This window comes from Notechis scutatus, chromosome 3, assembly GCF_049901735.1.
Source record: "Notechis scutatus isolate UNSWTSFEM ecotype Mainland chromosome 3, rNotScu1.2, whole genome shotgun sequence".
NCBI classification, from domain to species: domain Eukaryota; kingdom Metazoa; phylum Chordata; class Lepidosauria; order Squamata; family Elapidae; genus Notechis; species Notechis scutatus.
Window position 1 is genome coordinate 7,789,333 of NC_142011.1, and position 16,362 is coordinate 7,805,694.

General features: G+C 41.3%; 1 protein-coding gene and 1 long non-coding RNA gene across 4 annotated transcripts in view; both read left to right on the forward strand.

The window, feature by feature from the left end:
* The window catches only part of MYT1 (myelin transcription factor 1), a 172,398-nt gene that overhangs the window by 150,879 nt on the left and 5,157 nt on the right, over positions 1–16,362 (forward strand). For all 3 annotated transcript variants that reach the window (XM_087959158.1, XM_087959159.1, XM_087959160.1), the window contains 3 exons: positions 5,451–5,542; positions 7,466–7,569; positions 11,680–11,823. In XM_087959158.1, coding sequence (XP_087815284.1) covers positions 5,451–5,542; positions 7,466–7,569; positions 11,680–11,823 — 340 coding nt within the window. The remainder of the gene's footprint in view (positions 1–5,450; positions 5,543–7,465; positions 7,570–11,679; positions 11,824–16,362) is intronic.
* LOC148131073 (uncharacterized) overlaps positions 1–16,362 on the forward strand; it is a 150,556-nt gene that overhangs the window by 122,808 nt on the left and 11,386 nt on the right. The gene's annotated exons all lie outside the window — the stretch shown is intronic.

A 16,362-nucleotide genomic window follows, 5' to 3' on the forward strand; every position in this document is an offset into this window, starting at 1 on the left:
GCCGATTTTTAAGATGGGTATTCCTCAGATTGCGACCACAATTGAACTCATAATTTCCGTGGCTAAGCAAGACAATGTTCTGACTCAGCTCCCAAACACGACAAACCCTCTGTAGTTAAATAAATGTTCCCTTTATTAGGAGCGCCAGCAGCCCTGGCAAAAAGTCTCTCTCTCTCTCTCTCTCTTTCTCTCTCTTCTCTCTCTCTTCTCTCTCTCTCTCTCTCTCTCTCTCTCTCTCTCTTTCTCTCTTCTCTCTCTCTCTCTCTTTTCTCTCAGCTAACAAATCCATCGAGCAGGGAGATGAATAGTGGTTTCCCACATCTATTCATCTCCGCCCCCTGCCTTTTATCCCCAGAGCTAGGGTGGGGCTTCGCTAGCAGCGGTGGCTCTTCTGTCCCGAGGACCGGCCCATAGATTTCCATTGCTCTCCTCTCCTCTGCCTTCTGTGCATCCACACATCAGGCACTGGGCCCGGCTGTTCCTCCTCTTCCTCATCAGCCACCTCCAGACCTGGGGCTATTGACTCTCCACCTGAGGACTGATGGACGGCCCAGGCTCTGCTTCCGTCTCTCTCTCTCTCTCTCTCTCTCTCTCTCTCTCTCTCTCGCAGCTCCATTCCCTCTTCCCACTCGGAGCTCTCAGGTTGCCTTGATGTTGACCCCGACTCCCAGGACGACGCCTCATCTGTTTCAGCTACCGGAGGGGCGGGTGGCTGACAGGCCACAACAGACAGTTCTTAAGCCCCATTTTACAAGCTTTCCTGCCACAGTTGTTAAGTGAATCACTGCAGATGTTAAGCTAATCATAGGATTGTTAAGTGAATCTGGCTTCCCCATTGCTTTCGCTGGTCCGAAGTTCACAATAGATGATCACATGATCCCGGGACATTGCAACCGTCATAAATATGAGTCGGTTGCCAAGTGTCTGAATTTGGATCATGTGACCATGGGGATGCTGCAACAGTCGTAGCTGTGAAAAATGGTCATGTCACATTTTTCAGTGCCATTGTAACTTTGAACAGTCACTCAAGGAACTGTTGTACGTCAAGGACTATCTGCATAGCAAGTTCCAGAATGCAAATTTAGGAGGCATCAAGCATTCATTTCCATGAAAAACTTCATTTTATGGTCACGTTGTCTGGTTGTATCTTTTTATGGGCCAATCTGCAACCGAATTTCTCTAATATATAAATTCTTTCCCAAACACAAGGCTGTTCAAATCATAATGGATTTCTAATGGATGTATAAAAAAAATACTGCTTATAAACTCGAGGGAGAAGATGAGAAACAAATTTACATCACACATAAAATAGATGTTTTCATTTTCTAATTTTCCTCTCCTGACAAAGGAGAAAAATAATAAAAAGCAGAAATTAGAGAAATCAATCTTCCTTCTCGCAAAGAAGGCAAATCTATTTTGTTTAAAAAGGCAACTGGTTTCAAGCATGTTTTCTTTCAGTTTCCTTCAAGGGCAGAGAAGAGCAATGAAGATGTTTAGGGAACTGGAGCAGGGGTGTGTTTCAAATATCTTTACCACCGGTTCGGTGGGCGTGGCTTGGTGAGCGTGCTTTGCCGCATGCCAAATATGCACTTTGCACAGGCACAGAGGCATATTGAGTCACTTCCTGCAATCCTGCACCCTCCCCGACTCTTCAGCCGCTGCTGCGCAGCAATTGCTGTGCACGCAAAGCATCTGTACTTCAAAAGCAGGACATAAAGGTTAGAATGGGAGCCCAGGCGGGCGGGCAGATGGGCCCAACAGCACAGCATTGGAGAGAACCAGATCACAGTCTTCGCTGCTCATTGCCGCTACCAGCCTGGCAGAACCAAGCCGAACCAGTAGAATACTACCACTTAACTGGATGCTAAAACCGGTTCCAGGAATTGGGTATTCAACGGGTGTAACAACCGGTTCGGTGAGTGTGTGCTACGAGGGGAACAGCATTTGAAAAGCACCCCTTTTTCAGCTCCAAAACTTACCTTCTGATGCAGCCCCGGTGAGTGAAACAGCTGATGCGTGGCACAGCTTGGCTGCAAAACACAGAAACATAGAACAGACTAGTGCAGGGACAGGTGGGTGGAGCCAACTAATTACCGGAACTACCAGTTCGCTCAAACCAGTCTGTACCGGCTGAATCCCACCCAGGGGTGGGATTCTACCAGTTCGCACCTATTCGCTAGAACCGGTTGTTAACATTCTAAGCAGTTCGGAGAACCGGTTGTTAGAAGAAATTACTGGCCTAATCCTGTAAGGAAGGCAGGAAGGAAACATTCTGGTGTTGCTTACAGAAACTGCCTCTCCGTTAACCCTTATTACATTCTTGGCAGGATTAGACTTCCTGTCTCTGGAACTTCTCTGGAGTTTTTTTCCTCCTTTGCTGGCACTTTGCTTGTGTGGAGTGACCATTCAAAGTTACAATGGCACTGAAAAAAGTGACTTATGAGCATTTTTCACACTTATGACTGTTTCAGCATCCCCACAGTCATGAGAAGCCAGGCGAGGAGATGCGTGCCTCGATGTGAGTGATACTGAGTTGGCCACGCACAGCCAATAACATGGTCACCAAGCCATGTCCACCCAGTCACATGACTCCCCCAAGCCACACCCACCAACTAAGCCATGCCCACAGAACTGGTTGTTAAAAAAATTTGAATCCCACCCCTGATCCCACCCCTAGGTATGTCCAGTTTAATGAAAAGAATGACTAGGAAGGACATGATAACAGTCTTCCAGTATTTGAGGGGCTGCCATAAAGAGGAATAGGATAGGACAGGACAGGACAGGACAGGACAGAACAGAACAGAACAGAATAGAATAGAATAGAATTCTTTATTGGCCAAGTGTGATTGGACACACAAGGAATTTGTCTTTGGTGCAAATGCTGTCAGTGTACATAAAAGAGACATTCGTCAAGAATCATCAGGTACGACACTTAATGATAGTCATAGGGTACAATAAACAATCAAATCATACTAGGAAACAGTCAATATAAATTGTAAAGTTACAAGAGACAAAATTACAGTCATACAGTCACAAGTGGGAGAGGAGGGGCGATAAGGAGTGATGAGAAGATTAATAGTAATAGTAATGCAGACTTTGTAAACAGTTGGACAGTGTTGAGAGGGTCAATTTATTTTCCAAAGCACCAGAAGGCCAGACAAGAAACAATGGATGGAAAATAACGAAAGAGAGAAGCAAGCTGGAATTAAGGATAAACTTCCTAGCAGTGAAGACAATCAACCAGTGGAACAGCTTGCCCTCAGATGTTGTGGGTGCTTCATCACTGGAGGTTTTTAAGAAAAGACTGGACAGCCACCTGTCCGAAATTGAATAGGGGAGGTTGGACTAGAAGATCTCCAAGGTCCCTTCCAGCTCTATTCTGATTCTGAAGAAAATATTTTCTTGTACAGCGGATGCAACAACAATAAAATGAGAGAGCAACTTATCAGTTGCTATCAGTCCAAGGATTCATTCGTTGCTTATTGCTCAAACAGTGTTGCATAACCGTCAGTGGACAGAGCACAGAGAAATTAAATTGATTATTGCTGCAAGAATTTTGTAGCACGTATAGTATTTTTTCTGCGATTGCTCTGGTGGGTGATGTAAGTCGTCATTGACGTAAAACCATTTAGCAGCCATTCAGCAACCATTCATCACAATGGCATTGGGAAAAAAAAATGACCCAGAACCGGTTCTTGCATTTACAACTGTCACATCATCCCCAGAGTCATGTGATCGAAATCTGGGCATTTGGCATGTCCAGGTAAGTCCTTGACATACAGCAGTTCACTTAATGACCATTCAAACGTACAACAGCACTGGAAAAACATGACCTATGATCGTTTTTCACAGTTACAATCTTTGTGGCTTCCCCATGACTATGTGATCAAAATTCAGACACTTGGCCACTGGTTCGTATTTACGACGGTTCCCCTTTTGCGACCTTCTGACAAACAAAATCAATAGGGAAGTCAGATTTCCCCCCGTTACTAATTTAACAACTTCAGTGATTCATTTAACAACAGTAGCCAGAAAGGTTGTAAACTGGCGCCAAACTCACTGAAACAAGCGTCTCACTTAACAACAGCAATTTTGGGCTCAGTTGCGGTCGTAAGCCGAGGGCTACCTGCACTTAGAACAGGGGTCCCCAACCACCGGTCCGCGGACCGATACCGGTCCGTGGAACAAGTACTACCGGGCTGGTTTGACTGGCGCTTATCTTTTTGATGAAAAAGTGCTTCCGGTGAGCTTTTCCGGTAGAAAGCTCACCGGAAGCACTTTTCATCAAAAAGATGGCGGCGCTTAGCGCTCGTGAGCTTTTCCGGTAGAAAGCCATTTCTACCCGAAAAGCTCATCGAAAGCGCTAGCCGCCATCTTTTTGATGAAAAAGTGCTTCCAGTGAGGTCACCGGAAGCACTTTTTCATCAAAAAAGATGGCGGCGCCAGCTAATGCCGTACCGGCTGCGCCATAAAAAGGTTGGGGATACCAGGCCGCGCATAAGAAAGGTTGGGGATCACTGACTTAGAATGCTTGCAACGTCCTCAGGTCACATGATCACCTTTTGCAACTTTCCCAGCTGGCTTCTGACAAACAAAGTCAATGGGGGAAGCCAGATTTGATTAATGACTGCATGATTCATTTAACAACTGGAACGATTTGCTTAACAACTATGGGGAAAAGGTCATTAGATCACCTTGCTCAGCCCCAGAAATTCTGGTTGCAGGTCAATGACTATCTGCATAATAAAAGCATCTCCCTACCTAATTTATACTTGCCTTCAGCAATCAGCAATATTCTGGGATTTCAGACTGACTCCTACTCCATTCCTAATACTCACTTCCTGAATCAATCTACCCAATCAAGGATCATGTAATGAATTCTCTGAGCTATGCCAGATTTAATATTAGTGAACATCAATAACAAAAGTCTTTTGGGTTGTTGTAAGGAATTAGATTTAACTACCCACATTAATGTGGCTTTTATATTTCTAATTGACATTTTCATATCTTCTGTTTTATTTGTTGCGTGCTGCCGGGAAGGAGGGAGGGAGGAAAGAAGGGAAAAGGGAGGAAAGGAGCAAAGGAGGGAGGGGGAGGAACTGAGGGAAGGAGGGAGAGAGGGAGAAAGAAATGAAGGAAGGAAGGGAGTGGAGAAGGAAGGAAAGGAGGGAGGGAGGGAGGGAGGGAGGGAGGGAGGGAGGGGAGGAACCGAGGGAAGGAGGGAGAGAGGGAGAAAGAAATGAAGGAAGGATGGGAGTCAAGGAAGGAAGGAAGGAAGGAAGGAAGGAAGGAAGGAAGGAAGGAAGGAAGGAAGGAAGGAAGGAAGGAAGGAAGGGGAACAAGTTAGGACAAGTTTTTGCAACATATACTGCATCAAGTCAATTCAACTTGAAGTATTGTCTAGCTTCAGCTCTTTCTGTAAGTTCTAATTTCTTTCATTTTTCTTTCAGCTTATCGGGGTGTCCAAGAGCTACTTTTGCCGGAAAGAAAGGGAAAATCTCAGGGGATGATATTCTCAACACTAAATTCAAGACCAGCGATGGTAAAATAAGACAATTTATTATTTGACTAGTTTTGTAATTTGGGGGGTAAAGCAATTTAACATTGGAGTGCTTGGCGCTCTCTCTGAGCTTGATTATTTTCTTGCAGACATTTCATTACCCAACTAGCTAATATCATCAGTCCATGTAACTTTGTTTTATACATTGTATATATCCGCCCAGGGGTGGGATTCAAATTTTTTAACAATTGGTTCTTTGAGCGTGGCTTAGTTGGTGGGCGTGGCTTGGTGGTCATGTGACTGAGTGGACGTGGCTTGGTGGTCATGTTATTGGCTGGGCATGGCCAACTCAATATCATCGAGGCACACATCTCCTTGCCTGGCCTCTCATGACTGTGGGGATGCTGCAACAGTTGTAAGTCTGAAAAATGGTCACTTTTTTCAGTGTCATTGTAACTTTGAGTGGTCACTCCACACAAGTAAAGTACCAGCAAAGGAGGGGGAAAAACTCCACAGAAGTTCCAGAGACAGGAAGTCTAGTCCTGCCAAGAATGTAATAAGGGTTAATGGAGAGGCAGTTTCTGTAAGCAACACCAGAATGTTTCCTTCCTGCCTTCCTTACAGGATTAGGCCAGTAATTTCTTCTAACAACCGGTTAGAGTGTTAACAACCGGTTCTAGCGAATAGGTGCGAACTGGTAGAATCCCACCTCTTGTATCCGCCGTATTAATATTATTCACTGATCAAGATGACCAATGCAAGTTGAATTAGAGCTATCCAATTCGCTTTAAAAGTGCACTACAATTTCAGCAAGATATTCTTTGCACTTTGAATGAGCTTCACTGTTCACAGTTATGAATAGATTCTGGTTCTCTTTCCAATCTCTCTAATATATCAACAAAATGTATGGTCTTTCAAAGGAAATTTTGTCCAAGAAATCTATTTTTGATCAGGAATACCAGTCGTTCTCGATTTGCTACCATTTTTGAGCAATTTTTATTGAGTGTAATTTTATAATTATGAATTTTATAATTTATCATTAACGGCTGTACATCATGGCAGTCATTAAATGGATTGTCCCATAACCACACCGGATTTTACACCTTTTTTGCAATGGTCATTAAATGAACAAGACGGTGGTTAAATGAAGCCATTATACGTAATGAGTGGGGTTTTGCCAGAAATCAGGACACCAAAAACTGGCAAAAAAACACCCATTAAAAAATCTGGTCATGTGACTGCGGGATGCCACACAGAAGTTGTAAATGCAAAATGGTTGCCAAGCACCCAAAATGCAAGGAGGGGGTGGAGCCATCAGAATGTTGAAGTCTGGTCACCATTAACTTTTGGGGACTCGATCTTTACTTCAAACGGTTGCTAGGCAACCAGTCATTAAGCAAGGACTACCTGTACCTACAGGTAATTCTCTCCTTATACCATTCGTTTAGTAGTCATTTGAAGTTTTAACAGCGCTGAAAAAAGTGATTTATGACCGGCATTCACACTTACAACATATGGTCACGTGATCAAAACTCGACCACTTGGCAACTGGCATGTATATATGACAGTTGCACTGCCCTTGGTCATGTGATCACCATTTGTGACCTTCCCAGCCGGCTTCAGTCGGCAAGCAGAGTCAATGGGGGAAGCCAGATTTGCTTAACGAGGAAAGAATTCACTTAATCCATGCAGTGACTCAACTGAGGCAAAAACGATAAAACGAGGCAAAACTCACTTAGCAATGGAAATGTGGAGCTCCATTGAGGTCATAAGTCAAGGACTACCTCTATTGGCCAACCTTAATAGGTTGGGGCTGATGAGTTTAATTTGTTGCCTTTTACGATTCATCATCATTTCCCAGTAACAAATTGGGTAATGTTATTTGAATACACATTGGGTTTGAAGAAAAAAAAACTAACATGTTATTTGTTGATTCAATTTTTCTTCCCTTCTTGTGTCTTCAAGTTCTAGAGAACGACGAAGAAATTAAACAGTTAAACAAAGAAATCAGTGAGCTGAATGAATCCAACACTGAGATGGAGGCAGCGATGGTGAAGCTGCAGTCGCAGGTGTGTTTGCGTGTTGTCGTTCTGATGGGCCATCAAAACACAGGCCGATGGCAAGAAGAAAAAAGTGGCTGAAAGGGTTTAGAATAGAGCAGTATCTTCCCAACCTTAGCAACTTTACCATGTGTGAACTTCAACTCCCAGAATTCCCCAGCCAGAGCTGAAGTCCACATACCGTAAATCGCTATGTGTCTATGCAGATTTTCCATCAGCCAGTTCATGGTTGTCCCAAAAGTGCTTTTTTTCAAAAGGCAACTGGACTTTGTTTTTCCTTGAGAACATTTCGCTTCTCATCCAAGAAGCTTCTTCAATTCTGACTGAATGTTGGAGAATGAAAGGACTTATATTCCTCGCAGTCCTCTGGTCGTTAGTACTCTCTCTCTGCAAACGGATGTGAAAGAGGGGTCAAAGAGGCCATCTACGTGAAGATTGAACAGCCCTCTCTCTCTCAACAGAGGGGGAGGGATACGACCCCCACCAATCTTTTGTCTACAACACGGTCCCTTCAACAGTTCCAAGAAAATTCCACACCCATTTGCACTATTCAGGTGGCCCTGAGGGCACAGATAAACCTCCAAGTGGCCTCAACCACTCTCAGAGAGAGTACTAACGACCAGATGACTGCAAAGAATATAAATCCTCCCATCCTCCTCCATTCAGTCAGAATTAAAGAAGCTTCTTGGATGACAAGCGAAATGTCTTCAGAGAAAAACAAAGTCCAATTGCCTTTTTTTTTAAAAAAAAAAAACCAATTTGGGGTACTGAGAATCTCCATAAACCAGAGGTCTCCAAACTTGGCAACCTTAAGACCTGTGGACTTCAACTCCCAGCTTTGCTGGCTGAGGAATTCTGGGAGTTGAAGTCCACAAGCCTTCAAGTTGCCAAGTTTGGGGACCCCTGCCATAGACATTGGCCTTTGAGGTAAATTGATCCTTCAGCGAGCTTTCAAAAGCTCCAAGAACTGGCCGTGTTGCCTGTAACCCTTCTCCTTTTCGTATTTTATTTATTTTATTTATTTGATTTGCCAATTGTTTACAAGATAATAAGTATAAATGTATACATAGTTGTGAATACATGAAATGGTTACATATAAGAAAAATAAAAGAATAAGAGAAACAATAGGACAGGGACGGTAGGCACGTTGGTGCGCTTATGCACGCCCCCTACAGACCTCTTAGGAAAGGGGTGAGGTCAATAGTAGACAGTCTAAGGTTAAAGTTTTTGGGGTTTGGGGAAGAAACTACAGAGTCGGGTAGAGTATTCCAGACATTGACCACTCTATTGCTGAAGTCGTATTTCCTGCAATCAAGTTTGGTGCGGTTTACTTTGAGTTTGTATCTATTGTGTGCTCTTGTGTTGTTATGGTTGAAGCTGAAGTATTCATTGACAGGTAGGACATTGCAATGTATGATTTTGTATACCATGCTTAAGTCAGACCGAAGACGGCGTAATTCAAGGTTTTCTAGTTCTAGAATTTCAAGTCTGGTGGCATAAGGTATTCTACAGCGAGTAGAGGAGTGGAGAACTCTTCTTGTGAAATATTTCTGGACTTTCTCAATTGTGCTAATATCAGATACGTAGTGTGGGTTCCAGACTGATGAACTGTATTCGAGTATTGGTCTAGCAAATGTTTTGTATGCTCTGGTTAGTAGTGTGATATTACCAGAGAAAAAGCTACGTAGGATTAGGTTAACAACTCTTAATGCCTTTTTGGCTATGTAGTTGCAGTGTGCTCTAGCACTTAGATCATTAGAGGTGAGTATTCCAAGGTCCTTTACAGAGCTTGGGTCATCAACAAGATCTTGACTATTCAGCTTGTATTTTATTTTCTGATTTTTTTGCCAATATGTAAGACAGAGCATTTATTTGTTGAGATTTGAAGTTGCCATTTGTTTGACCATTCGGATACATAGTCAAGATCTTTTTGTAGGGTAGCAGTATTGTCTGTGGTATTGAACAGCTTTACATCATCAGCGAAGAGAACGCAATTGCTCTTAATATGATCACAGAGGTCGTTTATGTAGAGTATGAAGAGAGTTGGTCCTAGAACACTGCCTTGGGGAACACCACTATTGACAGGTACTGGATTTGATAGGACGCTCCCGATTTTGACCATTTGTTGTCTGTTTGACAGGAATGCTTCTATCCAGTTATTCAGTTGTCCAGAGATACCATAGGATTTTATTTTTAGGAGTAGTTTGTCGTGTACCACTGAATCAAAGGCTTTACAGAAGTCTATGTAGATTGCGTCTATTGTTTTGCCCTGGTCGAGTTGTGTCGTCCATATGTTTTTGCAGTGTAAGAGTTGCAGATTACAGGATAGTTTTTTCCTGAAACCAAATTGTTTATTGGAGAGTAGGTTATTTGTCTCTAAGTGAAGGATGATGGATTGGTTAATAATTGATTCCATGACTTTACAGGTGACGCAGCATAAGGAGATTGGCCTGTAGTTTTCAACTAGGCTTGGGTCTCCCTTTTTGAAGATGGGGATGACTGTGGCTTGTGACCATAGGTTAGGCAAGGAGCTGGTTCTGAAAGATTTTTCAAAGATTATGCTTAGAGGTTTGGCTATGGCAGTGGATAGCTTTCTTAAGAAGTAGGCACATATTCCATCCGGTCCAATAGATAGAGATGGTTTTAGGTTGCGTATTGCTTTTTCAACATTGTCTTCTGTGAAATCGATATGTATTAGATCATTGTTGTTATCTGTGGTACGGCTAGGAAATATTGGGCATGATCCATTGCTGTTTACAAATACTGAGCCGAAGAATGTGTTAAAGATGTTGGCTTTAATGGTGTCGTTTGCAGTCTTTACCATCAGGTCCTATCAAGGGAGGGATGGACCTTGAGTCTTTTAGTTTGTTGTTTACAAAATTGTAAAAAGCGCGGTGGAATTGGTGCTTAGAAGGTTTTCCTCTTGTTTAATGTGATAATTGGTGCATTCGGTCTTTATCTGGTGGCATAGATTTTTGTATCGGTTTTTGAAATTGGCAACGTGACCAGATTTGTTTTTCCGCCAGAGTGATCTCTTTTTGGATTGAAGTTTCCTTATTGATATGGGTAATCTGCTTTTTTGTTTTGTTTTGGGAGTTGTTGTTGGTACATATAGTTTGATGACTCTTTTGACTTCAAGTAAAAATATGTTATAATGGTCTTCAACGGTATTGCATCCAGTGAATAGAGATTGCCAATCAAGGGATGAGAGATCGTTGTCTATAAGATCATAGTTGCCTTTTTGAAGTTACAATAGGGGATTACATCATTGTGGTGATTTTTGTGTGGATGTATGTTGAGACAAAAGTCGATCATATTGTGGTCACTACTGGAAAAGGGTTCTTTAGATTGTATTCCGTAGATTAGGTTCAAACTGTTGCAGAAGATGAGATCGAGGCAGTTGTTTAGTCTAGTGTTGTTGGTTACTAGTTGTTCCAGTCCCAGATTTGTAATAGCATTGTAGAAGGTTGTGTGTATGATTTCAGTTGTACAATCATTTAGGGTCCAGTTAATATGAGGTAGATTGAAATCACCAAGAAGGATAAAAGGGTATGGGCAGGATGCAGCCCATGTTAGTAATGTATTTAGCTTGTTTACATGTTCGATGTCATAATCAGGTGCTCTGTAACATAGTAAGAATCGAATTGTGATATTTGAGGATAGTTCACAGATGATGGTTTCAGGAAGGGCAAACTCCTGGGTAACTTGGATATTTTTAGATGTAAGGATTTTTTATAGAATATAGCAACTCCACCTCCTCGACGATTTTCACGATCTGATCTGTAAACATGATAGTCTCTTACTGTGGTAATGGAGTCGGGGAGAGATGCATTGAGCCATGTTTCACAGACAAATATAATGTCGAAGTTAGCCATATTTAGGAGGAAGAGAAATTCAGGTATTTTATTCACGAGGCTTCTTGCATTGAGTAGTTTGCATTTAAGGCCGGCAGTAGTTGGAATTGAGGTAGTTGGGGGCGTGCGTGCCTAGTCTTGGGTGATGGTGGATGGGTTGAGGTAGGGTTGTGGTTGAGGGTAAAAGCTGAGTATTGGGTTGAGTGGTTTACTTTTGATACAGTCAGCATGGTAGTCAATGTACAGGTCCTTCTCTATCCGGCAGATCTCCAGCATGGAGAAGAACCTCAAGAACATCGAAGAGGAAAACAAGATGATAGAGGAGCAGAACGAAGCCCTCTTCCTTGAGCTATCAGGGCTGAGCCAGACCCTTATCCAAAGTCTTGCCAATATCCGCCTTCCACATATGGTAAGGAGATGGCCCTGGAAGCTCAGCATTTGCTGAACCATCATATCCCGGTTTCTGTAAGCCATTATTGTACGAGGGTTTTGGGGGTTTTTTTGGCCTTTCCTTCAGTAGAAGAGAAGATGCTTCTGAATCATTGGCTCATTCCCTTTTTTTAACCTAGTAGAACGGTCGGTGTGGAAAAAGAACACCATTTTGGCAGTGGTTTGCTCTCCAAGCTTGTTTCAGTTTAGTTTCTGAATGTTTTATTAACCAAGCTTGGTAACATCATCAGGATGTTCCTCTCCTATTCCTCTTTAGCTTATACATGTCTTGTGGGCCAGTGGGGTCAATTGACCGTGGGATTGGTTGTTCATTTGGAGGTATGTTTAAATTCTGAGCAGCTGATTGGTTCTCTTGTTGGTTGGTCATTCAGAGGGGAGGAGAGGAGAGGAAAGGAAAGGAAGAAAAATAGGAGGAAAGGAAAGGAAAGGAGAGGAGAGGAGAGGAGAGGAGAGGAGAGGAGAGGAAGAAAAATAGGAGGAAAGGAAAGGAAAGGAAAGGAAAGGAAAGGAAAGGAAAGGAAAGGAAAGGAAAGGAAAGGAAGAAAAATAGGAAAGGAGAGGAGAGGGAGAGGAGAGGAAAGGAAAGGAAAGGAAAGGAAAGGAAAGGAAAGGAAAGGAAAGGAAAGGAAAGGTAGAAAAATAGGAAAGGAGAGGAGAGGAAAGGAAAGGAAGAAAAATAGGAAAGGAGAGGAGAGGAGAGGAGAGGAGAGGAGAGGAGAGGAGAGGAAAGGAAAGGAAAGGAAAGGAGAAAATGGTCTAGCCTGGGTGTAAAACTGATTAAAATTGTTTATAAAACCATCCAGTTGTGACATAAATTAGACCAGACAGTTTCAGGTTAGCTCAATATGGCTGGTAGCCCAGCTTGTAGCCAGATTTAATTGGAAAGCAGCTTATTTGCAATGCTGTGCAGAAGGTTAGGGAAGAGGGAAGTCAGCTACGCTTGAGGCTCTAACTTTCCCATCAAGAAAATGAGTGATAGGAAATCCAGCCCAATCCTTCTCCTATAGTCTCAATATATCAGTGTTTCTCAACCTTGGCAACGGTAAGACCTGTGGACTTCAACTCCCAGAATTCCCCAGCTAGCATGATCTTCTTTGTGTGTTTTTGAATTGTCACTCATTAGATCTCAGAACCCAACTTAAAAGAAAACGATAAAAGCTTTATCAAGACTATGCACTGAGCAAAGCTAGGAAAGGAATCAAATTTAATAGATGTTGCAGCACCTATTGTAATTCAGTACAATCTTCATTTTTCTATCCCAATTTCTGTCATCTGAACAATCCTGGCTATAAAGAGAATATATTATATTTAACAAACCAGTATCCAGCTGCCAAATTACTGCTGAGGATTTTTTTTCCTAAGCTTCGTTGAACTAGAACAACGGAAAATGACTATTAATTGCCTACTCTATTTTCCAGAAATTAATTTTATCCTGTGGCAGGCAATCATTAATGAGGAAGAATTGATGTCTTGTAGGACACCAGAGACAGATAGAAAAGGAAATGAAGAGTGCTGGGTGCTCTGTGAGCTTGGTTGTTTTCTTTCTTCTTTTTTTTTTTAATAAAGTTTTATTTGGGTTTTCACACATACAAAATATAAGTAAAACATCTTTTTTGAAAATAGCATGGTCCCGGGTTGAACTTCTTTATACAGACACAAAACTCAATTTCATGCTCCTTTTTGTATTCTATTCCATATCTTATACTATTTTACATTTTCTATATAGTTTTTCCCCTCTTTTAATTTTCTCAATTTTATTTTGATTATCTCATCTCAATTCAGATCATTATATTTATACTTCTGTCTGTTCTGTTTCAATTTCATATTATCTTTTCTCATTAAACAAATTTTTTCCTGTAGTTACTAATTGGAGTATGACACCTTTATATCTTTTAATTACATCCATTCAACTCTTATTTAAACTTCAATATATACCTTAAGGTTATGACCTTCAATATAATACATAATAGATAGATTCCAATCGAATTCTGCTTGGTACATTCTTATAATACACACTATATTCTTTAAAAAAAAAGGATTGTAAATATATGTAATTATAAATCCTCATTCCATTCCAGTTCAGTTCTATCATTAATAATCATTAAAATCTTAACATCTTTAACACTTCTTTTCAATTAAATATCATACTTCCTTAAAACATATATAATCTCCATAATTAATTTTTCCCTTATTTCTCTTCACATATGTTTTATAAATCATTAAATGTTACATTTATTTATTGACAAGCATTCCACTGAATTACGATAGCTATTTTATCAGACATTTTAATCATACATTGTTTCATATTTTCTAAAATTATTTCTGTTTCTAATATAAACATACTATCTTATGTACCTTTGCAGAATCCCTTTTTCCATTAAATTTTTACCCATGATCTCTAAATAGGCCCTGTTTCTCTATATTTTGCTTCTGTCCTTTATAACTTCTTTTCCTTTCTTTCTTCCCTCTCATCTTCTCCCTCCTCTTTTTACCCCCTTGTCTTTCTACTTCTAATTCTCTCTTCTGCATTTCCCTCTTCTGTTGCTTTCTTATTTTATACTTATTTTTCACTCTATTTTTTTGGAGTTGTTTTTCCCAATCTTAAACTTTCCGTTCTCTTTCTCCCCTTTCCTTTTTTCCCCCCATCTAAGATTACTTGTTCATTAAAGATGGCTTCTTCTTTGTCGCAATCTTCTTGTTCTGCAGGCATTTCTTGTTGTTTCTCATAATTCCAAATGTCCATTTCTAAAAACTGAAATACGAAGCCAAAAGAACCTCTCCCTTCTTGTGCATCTTCTTTGTATTTTTTAAGTTCCATTTTCAGTTCTTCTAAGAGTGGAGCCATTTTAAACAGTTTTAAACAACCACCCGATTGATTTTAGTCATTGAAAACAATAACCAAGAATCCAGGAATCATCAAGTAATCCAGATAGTCCCGAGTTATATCTTCCTATTTCTTTTTTGACTTTCTCTTCCTGGGGTTTTTGTTGCGATATTTCAGTTAGAATGTATCTTTTGGAAGTCTTGTTGAGATTTTGCTGTAAGTTCTTTTTTAATTCCAGGCAGTCTCCTCCCTTCCAAATCCTGCCCTTTTATTCTTCCTCTCTCCTTTCCTGTTTTCAAAAGCTTTTAATTATCCAGAAATCTTTATTATCCCTTTGACTTTTTATTTTCAGCATTAAATGCCTATTGATGTCAAAGTGGATTTTTTTCCAATTTCTTGCTTAAGTCTCTTAGCTGTCAGTATAGGAAAAGGAGGAAAAAACCCAAATCTTTTCCCTTTTCTCTCTCCTTCGCAGCTTAAAAATCTTCTGAGGGGACAATGTTATTGTTTTTTAATAGTTTCAATTCCAGGGTATCTTATTTGTTGCTTTTGCTGTTTGACCCGGTCAACCAAAACTTTCTCTTCTTATCTTCCTCCTGCACATTCTTTTCCGGTCGAGTTCTTCTTTGTGGTGGCCATTTCTGACCACCGCTGCAACTGCCTTCAGGAAAGGGAGTAATGGCCAGCTGGGGAGGAGAGATGCGGCTCTCCTCAACCCTGCTGGCAGTCTTCCCCCTCTTCACCACCTTTACGGGGTGGCTTAGCCCCGAAACCAGCCGGCTCAGGGCGCTCCAGCGGCGAGCACGGATCGAAGCCTCGCAGAGACAAGGTTTTGGTCTGTCGCTGAAGAGGCTCAAACTGGAAGAGCTTGGTTGTTTTCTTGTAGACGTTTCATTACCCAACTAGGTAACATCATCAATGCTAGAAAGGAGGGGTGTTTGTGGAGAGGAGGAGGAAGAGGAAGAGGACTATGAGGTCCTTGGTGGTCTCTGAGCTTGGTTGTTTTCTTGCAGACATTTCATTACCCAACTAGGTAACATCATCGGTGCTAGAAATGATGGGTGTTTTTGGAGAGGAGGTGGGGAGGAAGAGGAGGACGACTATGGGGTCCTTGGTGATCTCTGAATTTGGTTGTTTTCTTGCAGACATTTCATTACCCAAACTAAATAACATCTAGTTAGCGCTGATGATATTATTTAGTTTGGGGAATGAAATGTTTGCAAGAAAACAACCAAGCTCAGAGAGCACCAAGGATTAAGCTCCAAGGACTCCTCGTTGCAATTCTGAGCTACAAATATTCTCCTTTATTGCTAAATCTACTCTAGAAGACGGGTAGTCCTCAATGTACAACCATCGGGGCTAGAAAGGAGTTGGTTTGCTTTATGTTTGTATACCAGTGGCTTACTCTCTCAGGGTTGGTGGGAGTATTCTTGGTAGTCCCTTGATTTGGAGCATTGCTTTCTGCTCAGTACTATTATTTACTCAGGTATTGTTATTGTTTTAAGCAGTAGACAATATTCCAAACAAGGAACTGCCAGATAGATAGATAGATAGATAGATAGATAGATAGATAGATAGATAGATAGATAGATAGAGAGAGAGAGAGAGAGAGAGAGAGAGAGAGAGAGAGAGAGAGAGAGAGAGAGAGAGAGAAAATCCCTTCCAACACTGATG